Source organism: Ips typographus, linkage group LG9 (genome assembly GCF_016097725.1).
Source record: "Ips typographus isolate SLU linkage group LG9, UJ_Ityp_2.0, whole genome shotgun sequence".
NCBI lineage: Eukaryota > Metazoa > Arthropoda > Insecta > Coleoptera > Curculionidae > Ips > Ips typographus.
The window spans coordinates 2,049,955-2,063,803 of NC_138430.1; the positions used below are offsets into that span (position 1 = coordinate 2,049,955).

Genomic DNA, 13,849 nt, shown 5'->3' on the forward strand with positions numbered 1-13,849 from the left:
CAAAAAGCTATAAAACACGTTTGGTACTCCTTATACTGATTTTACTGGATTTTTAGAGTGTTTTGTGGTTTTATAGCTTTATGGAGAATTTTGACAGTTGCCATATTTAAAAATAGACCAAAATTAAGACAGAAACAAATAACCACATGTTACAAAAGCCAAAAATGCACTGATAAAGGTATAAAATGCATTCAACCAAAGTCAAACTGATTTTGTTACTTTTCAAGTATGTTTCGTTGTTTTGTATCTCCATGGGATTAAATTTGACATTTTTCAGGTTTAGAACAGAGCAAAAATTAGAGCTGTAACCTGTATCTGACGGCCAAATGTCATAAATGTGAAAATTCCACTCAAAAAGCTATAAAACACGTTTGGTACTGCTTATACTGATTTTACTGGATTTTAGAAGTGTTTTGTGGTTTTACAGCTTTATGGAGAATTTTGACAGTTGCCATATTTAAAATTTAAAAATAAACCAAAATTAAGACAGAAACAAATAACCAAATGTTACAAAAGCCAAAAATGCATTGATGAAGGTATAAAATGCATTCAACCAAAGTCAAACTGGCTTCGTTACTTTTCAAGTATGTTTCGCTGTTTTGTATCTCCATGGGATTGAATTTGACAGTTTTCAGGTTAAGAACAGAGCAAAAATCAGAGCTGTAATCTGTATCTGACAGCCAAAAGTCATAAATGTGAAAATTGCTCTCAAAAAGCTATAAAACACGTTTAGTACTGCTTATACTGATTTTAAGAGTGTTTTGTGGTTTTACAGCTTTATGGAGAATTTTGACAGTTGCCATATTTAAAAATAAACCAAAATTAAGACAGAAACAAATAACCAAATGTTACAAATGCCAAAAATACACAGAGGTATAAAATGCATTCAACTAAAGTCAAAGTGATTTCGTTACTTTTCAAGTATGTTTCGTTGTTTTGTACCTCCATGGGATTGAATTTGACAGTTTTCAGGTTTAGAACAGAGCAAAAATCAGAGCTGTAATCTGTATCTGACGGCCAAATGTCATAAATGTGAAAATTCCACTCAAAAAGCTATAAAACACGTTTTGTACTGCTTGCTTATACTGATTTTACTGGATTTCAAGAGTGTTTGGTGGTTTTACAGCTTTATGGAGAATTTTGACAGTTGCCATATTTAAAATTTAAAAATAAACCAAAATTAAGACAGAAACAAATAACCAAATGTTACAAAAGCCAAAAATGCATTGATGAAGGTATAAAATGCATTCAACCAAAGTCAAACTGACTTCGTTACTTTTCAAGTATGTTTTGCTGTTTTGTACCTCCATGGGATTGAATTTGACAGTTTTCAAGCTGTAACCTGTATCTGACGGCCAAATGTCATAAATGTGAAAATTCCACTCAAAAAGCTATAAAACACGTTTGGTACTGCTTATACTAATTTTACTGTATAAGCATGACATCTTAATTTTATTACTTTATTACATACAAACTGTGTTATTTTCCCTGGTCGCCTTGTAAATGCAAGTGAAAGTAAAAAGTTGTTAAATTCGATAGTTTAATAAACCAATCGCTTTCTAGTGTAAGAGAGGAAGTTTTTACGATTAACTTTAGGTTACGTCCGATTAAGCGTGACGAGCCATGTAACTGCAAAAAATCGTCTTAACGGATCTAGTTTTAAAAAAAGTTATAACTAACTAGACAGAGGACAAGCCAATAATTAAAAAAAGAAGTGAGCAATGAGAGCTGAGGACTTATTAACCTCATTTTGTTGTGACCTGCATATTTTTAACGAAACATTACCCAAACTGCCCCAAGTTGGTGTCTAATTATGGGAATCTCAAAAACAATAAGAGATAAGGCGAGATAATAAAATTGGGGTCAACATTATCAATTAGAGCGCACTATAATTATTATACCATTTGAAAGTTTGATTACTGGAGAAAATCAAAAATAAACAAACCAAATTCTGATACTATAATAGGCTCGAAAATTATTTGACCTCCAAACCATTCCTCTTATTACAGTAGATGATGGAAGAACTGTTTCAAAAATTGATTATTTAGGAATGAACAAAAAACCGAATGTATGAAATACAGGAATTTTTTTGGAAACATATTGAAGACAAATTCCCCTGAGAAAACCTGCGGAACCATAATCAACCACCTCATTTTTTTTTTAAATGATAATGGTTCCGCAAAGACGAAACGTCGGAATAAAAAACTGATAATGCCACTGTCACTTAACGTTTAAAAGTTGCTATGGAGAAGGTTTAGTTTAGGTCTAGGTCCAATATTAACGTCACAAAAAAATTAATTGTAAAATCAAAAAATTCACTTTTACACAAAAATTCAAAATATCTTAAAAACATTTTGACAGTTGGTAAGGTTTGGCTGTTTGCTGTTCACTATCCTGAACAAGTCAACTGTCAAAATCCGTCTCATGAAGCGATAAAATAACAAAATGTACTTAAAAGTTTGGAAATGTGTACAAATCCACTAAATAGCAGTTTATAAATTTATAGATGACATTTTGACAGTTGGGAAGGTTTGGCTGTTTGCTGTTCACTGTCCTGGACAAGTCAACTGTCAAAATCCGTCTCATAAAGCGATAAAATAACAAAATGTACTTAAAAGTTTGGAAATCAGTAAAAATCAACTAAAGAGCAGTTTCAGAATTCATAAATGGCATTTTGACAGTTGGGAAGGTTTGGCTGTTTGCTGTTCACTATCGTGAACAAGTCAACTGTCAAAATCCGTCTCATGAAGCGATAAAATAACAAAATGTACTTAAAAGTTTGGAAATGTGTACAAATCAACTAAATAGCAGTTTATAAATTTATAGATGACATTTTGACAGTTGGGAAGGTTTGGCAGTTTGCTGTTCACTATCGTGAACAAGTCAACTGTCAAAATCCGTCTCATGAAGCTATAAAATAACAAAATGTACTTAAAAGTTTGGAAATGAGTAAAAATCAATTGAATAGCAGTTTATAAATTCATAGATGACATTTTGACAGTTGGGAAGGTTTGGCTGTTTGCTGTTCACTGTCCTGGACAAGTCAACTGTCAAAATCCGTCTCATGAAGCGATAAAATAACAAAATGTACTTAAAAGTTTGGAAATGTGTACAAATCAACTGAATAGCAGTTTCTAAATTCATAGATGGCATTTTGACAGTTGGGAAGGTTTGGCTGTTTGCTGTTCACTGTCTTGGACAAGTCAACTGTCAAAATCCGTCTCATGAAGCGATAAAATAACAAAATGTACTTAAAAGTTTGGAAATGTGTACAAATCAACTAAATAGCAGTTTATAAATTTATAGATGACATTTTGACAGTTGGGAAGGTTTGGCTGTTTGCTGTTCACTGTCCTGAACAAGTAAACTGTCAAAATCCGTCTCATGAAGCGATAAAATAACAAAATGTACTTAAAAGTTTGGAAATGTGTACAAATCAACTGAATAGCAGTTTCTAAATTCATAGATGGCATTTTGACAGTTGGGAAGGTTTGGCTGTTTGCTGTTCACTGTCTTGGACAAGTCAACTGTCAAAATCCGTCTCATGAAGCGATAAAATAACAAAATGTACTTAAAAGTTTGGAAATGTGTACAAATCAACTAAATAGCAGTTTATAAATTTATAGATGACATTTTGACAGTTGGGAAGGTTTGGCTGTTTGCTGTTCACTGTCCTGAACAAGTAAACTGTCAAAATCCGTCTCATGAAGCGATAAAATAACAAAATGTACTTAAAAGTTTGGAAATGTGTAAAAATCAACTAAACAGCAGTTTCTAAATTCATAGATGACATTTGGACAGTTGGGAAGGTTTGGCTGTTTGCTGTTAACTGTCGTGAACAAGTCAACTGTCAAAATCCGTCTCATGAAGCGATAAAATAACAAAATGTACTTAAAAGTTTGGAAATGTGTACAAATCAACTAAATAGCAGTTTCTAAATTCATAGATGACATTTTGACAGTTGGGAAGGTTAGGCTGTTTGCTGTTCACTATCGTGAACAAGTCAACTGTCAAAATCCGTCTTATGAAGCTATAAAATAACAAAACCTACTTCAAAGTTTGGAAAATAGTAAAAAACCAAGTAAATATCAGTTTATAGATTTATAAGTGACATTTTGACAGTTTGAAAGGTTTGTCTGTTTGCTGTTCACTGTCGTGAACAAGTCAACTGTCAAAATCCGTCTCATGAAGCTAAAAAACAACAAAACATATTCGAAAAGATGTAAATAGGTAAAAATCAACTGAATTGTACTTTACAGCTTTATGAGTGGCATTTTGACAGTTCCGACGTTGGGCGATTTGCTGTTCACTGTCGTAAACGGTGTCAAGTATCAAAATCCGTCCCATAAAGCTATAAAATCACAAAACATATTTCAAAAAATGTAAAAGTGTTAAAAAACACAGAATAGAAGAACACAAACTGATTTTTGAAAGAAAAGAAATTACACCTGGTAAATTTAGGTCAAAATAAGTCTATTAAGAAAATGTAAAAAATACATGCAAATACCCTGAAGTATTAGTCCCTCTATTCACTAGACTAGACCAAATAACTTCAAAGTCATCAAAGAATGCAGATTATTATCAAGTCAAAAATAAAAAAAAAGTTGGAGAAAAAATCAAAATTAACTTACGGCATTGTGGATGAACAAATGAATCTTCTCCTTAGGATAGTCAAGTTTATATATCTTCTTAAAGAATCCTTCAACAAAAGGTGTATTCAGTTCGATAAACAGCGCTAAATACACTGTGGGCCATTGATCTTTCTTGACAGTGTCCAGATTGATTTGTCCTTTTTTGCAAGCGATGCAACCGTCCACGCTGTTCCAAACACCGTTAGGCAAATAGTTACTGAGATAATTCAAATTCAGCTTGGACGGCCCATTTCCGTGCACAATCAAAGGTTCCGTACCGGTTTCGGTGTTTTTGAGATAATACGTTTCCGGACCTTCTTTGTTTTCAACCGTTTTGATTTCGATGTCCTCTACGAAATTAAATTGAACCCAAAACTGACTTGCAAACGTCGTTCACACCTACCTGCCTGTCCGTTCATATTCTGGAAAATTTCGCTTAAATGGTCGAGTTGGATTTTGTTATTTTCTCTAAACTCCTTGTCTAAATAGGCTTGTGTAAAGTATAGCTGATCATCAGCCGAGTCTTCAATGTTGACTTTATTTAAAAGATTTGTAATCTCCGGGATATACCCCATGTAAATTCCAGAGTTTAGGAACCTGCATGTAATTCATAAATTACGCACTGCTTGTTAAACACTAGTGATGGGCGTCAATTTACCGTGACCGGTTATTTACACATCAGGTAAAATTGGAAAAGTAAAATTCATTGTGGTAAACTGTAACCCCTATTGCACCGTCGTGTCGTATTGTAAACCGAGCTTAAGTTAAGTGTGAGTCAGACTGTAACAGCACAGGTGAAACCACACTTAAGTGTGGCTTAAAATAGGACGGCGCAAATGGCGGTAATTTTTGCATATTCTAGGTAAATTTTGACAGTTTTGACATTAGTGACAGATATTACGTAGTTTTTGGAGAATAATTTAGTCAGACAGTCATGTGACCACTGTCCAAATAACTATCATAAATCTCAGAAACACGTTTAGTATCGAATTGTTTTTTTGAGCACAGTTTGACAGTCAGGGACCAAATTGCTTGTCAAACCCATTTGAAGTGAGAAAATTACTGTTTTAAACACATTTTTGAAATACTCATTAAATATCCTATCTAATAGCCTAAAAAACACTACAAAATTTGGTACAGTCAAGGAGAAAAGCGGTGTCAAAGTTTGAACTGTCAGAAACACAATTTGAAAGGGCAGTCAGGGAGAAAATCGCCTGTAAAACCCACTTGGAGTGAGAAAATTACTGTTCTCATCACATTTTTGAAAACCTCATTAAATTCTCTATCCAATAACATAAAAAACACTACAAAATTTGGTACAGTCAAGGAGAAAAGCGGTGTCAAAGTTTGAACTGTCAGAAACACAATTTGAAAGGATAGTCAGGGACAAAATCGACAGTAAAACCCACTTAAATTAAGAAAATGACTGCTTTAAGCACATTTTTGAAATACTCATTAAATATCCTATCTAATAGCCTAAAAAACACTACAAAATTTGGCACAGTCAAGAAGAAAAGCGGTGTCAAAGTTTGAACTGTCAGAAACACAGTTTGAAAAGACAGTTAGGGACAAAATCGTCCGTAAAATCCACTTGGAATGAGAAAATGACTGTTTTAAGCACATTTTTGAACTCTTCATTAAATTTTCTATCCAATAACCTAAAAAACACTACAAAATAGAAACACAATTTGAAAGGACAGTCAGGGAGAAAATCGTCTGTAAAATCCACTTGGAGTAAGAAAATGACTGCTTTAAGCACATTTTTGAAATCCTCATTAAATTCTCTATCCAATAACCTAAAAAACACTACAAAATTTGGTACAGTCAAGGAGAAAAGCGGTGTCAAAGTTTGAACTGTCAGAAACACAATTTGAAAGGACAGTCAGGGAGAAAATCGTCTGTAAAATCCACTTGGAGTAAGAAAATGACTTTTTCAGCACATTTTTGAAATCTTCATTAAATTCTCTATCTAATAACATAAAAAACACTACAAAATTTGGTACAGTCAAGGAGAAAAGCGGTGTCAAAGTTTGAACTGTCAGAAACGCAGTTTGAAAGGACAGTCAGGGACAAAACGGATTGTGACACCAACTTGGAGTGAGAAAACGACTGTTTCCAGTACATTTTTGAAATCCTCTCTATCCAATAACCTAGAAAAACACTACAAAATAGAAACACAGTTTGAAAAGACAGTCAGGGACAAAATCGACAGTAAAACCCACTTGAATTAAGAAAATGACTGCTTTAAGCACATTTTTGAAAACCTCATTAAATTCTCTATCCAATAACCTAAAAAACACTACAAAATTTGGTACAGCCAGGGAGAAAAGCGTTGACAAAGTTTGAACTGCCAGAAACACAGTTTGAAAAGACAGTCAGAGACAAAATCGTCTGGAAAACCCACTTGGAGTAAGAAAATGACTGTTTTCAGCACATTTTTGAAATCTTCATTAAATTCTCTATCTAATAACATAAAAAACACTACAAAATTTGGTACAGTCAAGGAGAAAAGCGGTGTCAAAGTTTGAACTGTCAGAAACACAATTTGAGAGGACAGTCAGGGAGAAAATCGTCTGTAAAATCCACTTGAATTAAGAAAATGACTGCTTTAAGCACATTTTTGAAATCCTCATTAAATTCTCTATCCAATAACCTAAAAAACACTATAAAATTTGGTACAGTCAAGGAGAACAGCAGTGTCAAAATTTGAACTGTCAGAAACACAATTTGAAAGGACAGTCAGGGAGAAAATCGTCTGTAAAATCCACTTGGAGTAAGAAAATGACTTTTTCAGCACATTTTTGAAATCTTCATTAAATTCTCTATCTAATAACATAAAAAACACTACAAAATTTGGTACAGTCAAGGAGAAAAGCGGTGTCAAAGTTTGAACTGTCAGAAACGCAGTTTGAAAGGACAGTCAGGGACAAAACGGATTGTGACACCAACTTGGAGTGAGAAAACGACTGTTTCCAGTACATTTTTGAAATCCTCTCTATCCAATAACCTAGAAAAACACTACAAAATAGAAACACAGTTTGAAAAGACAGTCAGGGACAAAATCGACAGTAAAACCCACTTGAATTAAGAAAATGACTGCTTTAAGCACATTTTTGAAAACCTCATTAAATTCTCTATCCAATAACCTAAAAAACACTACAAAATTTGGTACAGCCAGGGAGAAAAGCGTTGACAAAGTTTGAACTGCCAGAAACACAGTTTGAAAAGACAGTCAGAGACAAAATCGTCTGGAAAACCCACTTGGAGTAAGAAAATGACTGTTTTCAGCACATTTTTGAAATCCTCATTAAATTCTCTATCCAATAACCTAAAAAACATTACAAAATTTGGTACAGTCAAGGAGAAAAGCGGTGTCAAAGTTTGAACTGTCAGAAACGCAGTTTGAAAGGACAGTCAGGGACAAAACGGATTGTGACACCAACTTGGAGTGAGAAAACGACTGTTTCCAGTACATTTTTGAAATCCTCTCTATCCAATAACCTAGAAAAACACTACAAAATAGAAACACAGTTTGAAAAGACAGTCAGGGACAAAATCGACAGTAAAACCCACTTGAATTAAGAAAATGACTGCTTTAAGCACATTTTTGAAAACCTCATTAAATTCTCTATCCAATAACCTAAAAAACACTACAAAATTTGGTACAGCCAGGGAGAAAAGCGTTGACAAAGTTTGAACTGCCAGAAACACAGTTTGAAAAGACAGTCAGAGACAAAATCGTCTGGAAAACCCACTTGGAGTAAGAAAATGACTGTTTTCAGCACATTTTTGAAATCCTCATTAAATTCTCTATCCAATAACCTAAAAAACATTACAAAATTTGGTACAGTCAAGGAGAACAGCGGTGTCAAAATTTGAACTGTCAGAAACACAATTTGAAAGGACAGTCAGGGAGAAAATCGTCTGTAAAATCCACTTTGGGTAAGAAAATTACTGTTTTCAGCACATTTTTGAAATCTTCATTAAATTCTCTATCTAATAACATAAAAAACACTACAAAATTTGGTACAGTCAAGGAGAAAAGCGGTGTCAAAGTTTGAACTGTCAGAAACACAGTTTGAAAGGACAGTCAGGGACAAAACGGATTGTGACACCAACTTGGAGTGAGAAAACGACTGTTTCCAGTACATTTTTGAAATCCTCTCTATCCAATAACCTAGAAAAACACTACAAAATAGAAACACAGTTTGAAAAGACAGTCAGGGACAAAATCGACAGTAAAACCCACTTGAATTAAGAAAATGACTGCTTTAAGCACATTTTTGAAAACCTCATTAAATTCTCTATCCAATAACCTAAAAAACACTACAAAATTTGGTACAGTCAAAAAGAAAAGCGGTGTCAAAGTTTGAACTGTCAGAAACACAATTTGAAAGGACAGTCAAGGAGAAAATCGTCTGTAAAATCCACTTGGAGTGAGAAAACTACGGTTTTCGGTACATTTTTTAAATCCTCATTAAATTATCCATCCAATAACCTAAAAAGCACTACAAAATTTGGTACAGTCAGGAGAAAAGCGGTGACAAAGTTTGAACTGTCAGAAACACAGTTTGAAAGGACAGTCACTACAGTCAGGGACAAAATCGACTGTAAAATCCACTTGGAGTGAGAAAACGACTGTTTTCAGTACAGTTTTGAAATCCTCATTAAATTATCTATCCAATAACCTAAAAAACACTACTAAATTTGGTACAGTCAAGGAGAAAAGCGCTGTCAAAGTTTGAACTGCCAGAAACACAGTTTGAAAGAACAGTCAGCGACAAAATCGTCTTTAAAATCCACTTGGAGTGAGAAAATGACTGTTTTCAGCACATTTTTGAAATCCTCATTAAATTCTCTACCTACTAACTGAAAAAACACTACAAAATTTGGTACAGTCAAGGAGAAAAGCGGTGTCAAAGTTTGAACTGTCAGAAACGCAGTTTGAAAGGACAGTCAGGGACAAAACGGATTGTGACACCAACTTGGAGTGAGAAAACGACTGTTTCCAGTACATTTTTGAAATCCTCTCTATCCAATAACCTAGAAAAACACTACAAAATAGAAACACAGTTTGAAAAGACAGTCAGGGACAAAATCGACAGTAAAACCCACTTGAATTAAGAAAATGACTGCTTTAAGCACATTTTTGAAAACCTCATTAAATTCTCTATCCAATAACCTAAAAAACACTACAAAATTTGGTACAGTCAAAAAGAAAAGCGGTGTCAAAGTTTGAACTGTCAGAAACACAATTTGAAAGGACAGTCAAGGAGAAAATCGTCTGTAAAATCCACTTGGAGTAAGAAAATGACTGTTTTCAGCACATTTTTGAAATCTTCATTAAATTCTCTATCTAATAACATAAAAAACACTACAAAATTTGGTACAGTCAAGGAGAAGCGGTGTCAAAGTTTGAACTGTCAGAAACACAGTTTGAAAGGACAGTCAGGAGAAAATGGCCTGTAAAACCCACTTGGACTAAGAAAATTACTGCTTTAAGCACATTTTTGAAATCCTCATTAAATTCTCTATCCAATAACCTAAAAAACACTACAAAATTTGGTAGTCAAGGAGAAAAGCGGTGTCAAAGTTTGAACTGTCAGAAACACAATTTGAAAGGACAGTCAGGGAGAAAATCGCCTGTGAAACCCACTTGGAGTGAGAAAATGACTGTTCTCAGCACATTTTTGAAAACCTCATTAAATTCTCTATCCAATAACCTAAAAAACACTACAAAATTTGGTACAGTCAAGGAGAAAAGTGGTGTCAAAGTTTGAACTGTCAGAACACACAGTTTGAAAGGAGAGTCAGGAGAAAATGGCCTGTAAAACCCACTTGGACTAAGAAAATTACTGCTTTAAGCACATTTTTGAAATTCTCATTAAATGTCCTATCCAATAGCCTAAAAAACACTACAAAACTTGGTACAGTCAGTAAGAAAAGCGGTGTCAAAATTTGGAGTGACAGAAACACAGTATTTGTAATTTACGGGTCAAATTTTCTTGGTAAAGTAAAACCCATCACTATTAAAAACCAACTGAAATTACCTTAAACCTTTAGACACTTCTGGGTATTGGGCGGCTAGTTCAACATTTGGCCAGCAATAAGGTTCGGCTCCAAAAAGAACCCTAGCTCCGGTGCTCTTAAATCTGCGGACGATTTCCCCCAATTGACCCAGGAAAATTACATCATAGGCGTCGGTGAATAACACGATTTTTTCCTCGTCAGTTTTGTACTGTCTCAGAGCAGTTTTTAACAGATTCACTTTCCAACCTCCACCCGGACGCTTCATATCGCCTCCTCTCCATTTTTCACCTTTACCTAACACTATAGGTTCGATTCCGAATCGTTTGGCGGAATCGATATACCGCTGATATCCGTCTGTTTCGTTTGTGGCAACTGTGAAGACTAGAACATCTGAAAAGAAAAACGTGGCTATACTTTTATAATACAAAAATATTTGGCTAATACAATTAGCAAACTAGAGAAGTATATTTAGGTTGGGTGTTTTTGCAACTTACTTCAGAATGATGGGTAAAAAGTGAGTGTGTGGAAAGAGTTTGAGCTGATAAATTTAAAATTTAAGAGGATTATTAAATTAAATAAATATTTATTGTGCAAAAGTGGCAAATGAATGCCTTTTGTGATTTCATATTTTTTAAATATTATTATTTACATGTATAAAGCAGTGATCTAACAAGCATTTTGCGCTTTTTGATTTTTTCTTCCATAGATCTATTCGACTTAAATCCTCATTTATTATTTCCAAGGTATCATAATCTACAATTTTGTACTTGCTTCATTTTCTTGGGGAAGTACCTCAAAACTGTGACTATTTGTATCTCGGCTGTTTTTTGAGGTACAGTAACGTTAAACCACTCAAAAAATTCTTTTTTTTTCTCTTCTTTACAGTGGTGTGCTCCAAAATAACCTTACTGGCTTTTGGTGTACAGGGTGAGTCAAAGAAACTGAAAGTTAGTTTGGTCACTCTGTATAGAGTTTCAGACGGAATTGGTCAGTTTAAAATCCAGATTCAGTTTCCTTGGCCTTTTTTACGCAATTTTCATCTTTTGCACTTTTCCCGTATCTCTACTAGGTTAGGAGATATTTCCAAAATCCATTTTCTTGAAAAAGTACCTACCTGTGACTAATAAAATTAGCTTTCTAATGGTATGTACACTAGTATATTCAAACTTAAATTACTCACTTATTTGGTACACTCTGTATAGAGTTTTAGATGTCAGTGGATAGCTAAGAAAATCTACTTTCTAATGATATGGCAATATTGCTTTGTAGTTTGCATACCTTGGCCGCTAGAGGGCTGCAAGTTAGAAGCGCCACTAGACACCAAAAATGCATTTTATAACTCCGTGAATCTGATTTTGACATTTTTAACGTCAATTTAGAAACAAATTAAATACAAAAAAATTATTGTCAACTGTGGGAAGGAATTGCAACCTAACATTTGTGGCTTTTATTGAGTACATAGTTGCACACACTAGAATTGCTTCTTACATAATAGTTGATATAAAAAAATGCTTAAAATTTCATGTAGATTCCAAAAATAAAATGAAAAGTATGACTTTGCATTTTGCAACAATTCAAGCAATAGAATTTTGGACGGAACAACATTGCCTAAGCCAAAAGTTTTGATTCACTCATTTTGGCAACATTGAAGTGGTTGGAAAAACGTGGACCATATTAACGAATTGAACTAGCTATAACTTTTAATGACAGGCTTCTAGTCACCTGACAGCTGTCAAAACTCATTCAACAGTGCTGTGAAACTGTAAAATATAAAATAGTCATGTCTCTTTGATGAATCACGCCACAAATTGTTATCTGTAACTCCCTGGAGTTAAATTTGGCAGTTGTAATGTTACATGACAGTTCAAGACGTTAAATTTGACAGTCATGAAACTTTACAAGGTGGCTTATAGGCAATTTTTAAAAGTAAAATTACAAAGTAACTTGTACACCATAATGCCCCAGTGGTTAACTAAAAACTGCAAAAATACAAATAATGTAAAAGTAACTACAGTCTACTATAATTTTAATTCAAAACCCAAATGTTAAATATCAGTTAAATCAATTAGGCCATTAACCATGTAGAACACTCATTAAAATTGAACACATGCATACAGCAGGCAGGCCTAGATTTCCTGAAACAAATGTCACAGTTCTAAATTTAAACTTTTAATACCCATTCTGGAAATAACCTCTAAGAAAATGAAGTACTGTATGTAACTCTAATACCTAAAGTTAGAGACAAAATGATATAAAATGCAATAATATTGCAATGGAATAAAAAAATGCTGAGCTTTCTGGAATAAATGCAATTATGCTGAAGGTGAGAAATCCAACCTAAACTTCATGAATGAATGGTACCCCCAAAATACGGATATTCATTTCTGTTTTCCTACATTTTGCAGTAAATTAAAATTGTGCAACTTACCCTTCTCTATGGCACTTGTGGTCATTAAATTAAATAATACAATGGCTAAAGCAGAAAACACTGGAAATTCCATTTTGTGAATGTGTAGGCTTTCGAAATTGTTGAAAATCTGAATTATTTGTTCAGTCCAGGCTGCCTACACACTAAAATAAATTAAATAATCTCGCTTTACAAGCCGATACCATCTCGGCTTCCTTCACAAACTATTTCTGATAATTACGACCGACAATTAGGGAGATTACAACACAACAGATTTGTTTATGTTTTCTGCAGATGTTTAGTTTTTTGATTCTGTCATCCTGCATCCGGTGTTAAATCGTTTCAAAAATTAAGCCAGTTGCGTGACAGTTTGGCACGTGATCGCTGGTTCAAGGCTTTAAAGAATGTCACGTGAGGAGTAAACGCAGCAGGCTGAACGTTCAATTAAGTTGCGATATGGTACATATCAAAATAATGTGTATCAAGTTGCTTTCAACATATTGTGAATTTTTTGTGTTTTTGTATTAATGATTGGATTATTCCTTTAATAGTTTTCTAACCCCTCTATTCGTAAAGTATTAATTAAAAATTTAAAAAAAAATTAATAAATTTTAAATTTTACTTGATATATGGATAGTTTAATTTAAAAAATAAATAAATAATAATTTTTAGATCCGCATTAGCACATTTCTTATAAAAAAATAAGGACCGGATTTAAAAAAATAGGGTTGATGATAAAAAAACTGATAATACCACTTTAAAAGTTACTATGAAAAAGCAA

At 33.7% G+C, this 13,849-nt stretch overlaps 1 protein-coding gene across 2 annotated transcripts in view; it reads right to left on the bottom strand.

The window, feature by feature from the left end:
• The window catches only part of Plod (procollagen lysyl hydroxylase), a 33,083-nt gene that overhangs the window by 18,889 nt on the left and 345 nt on the right, over positions 1-13,849 (bottom strand). The window contains exons 1-4 of one of the 2 annotated variants that reach the window (XM_081986144.1): positions 13,090-13,370; positions 10,682-11,051; positions 5,035-5,228; positions 4,632-4,981 (exon numbers count right to left, since the gene is read on the bottom strand). In XM_081986144.1, coding sequence (XP_081842270.1) covers positions 4,632-4,981; positions 5,035-5,228; positions 10,682-11,051; positions 13,090-13,162 — 987 coding nt within the window. In that variant the 5' untranslated portion in view covers positions 13,163-13,370. Of the gene's footprint in view, positions 1-4,631; positions 4,982-5,034; positions 5,229-10,681; positions 11,052-13,089; positions 13,371-13,849 lie in introns of those variants that run through there. The other variant, XM_081986143.1, reaches the window with a different exon arrangement.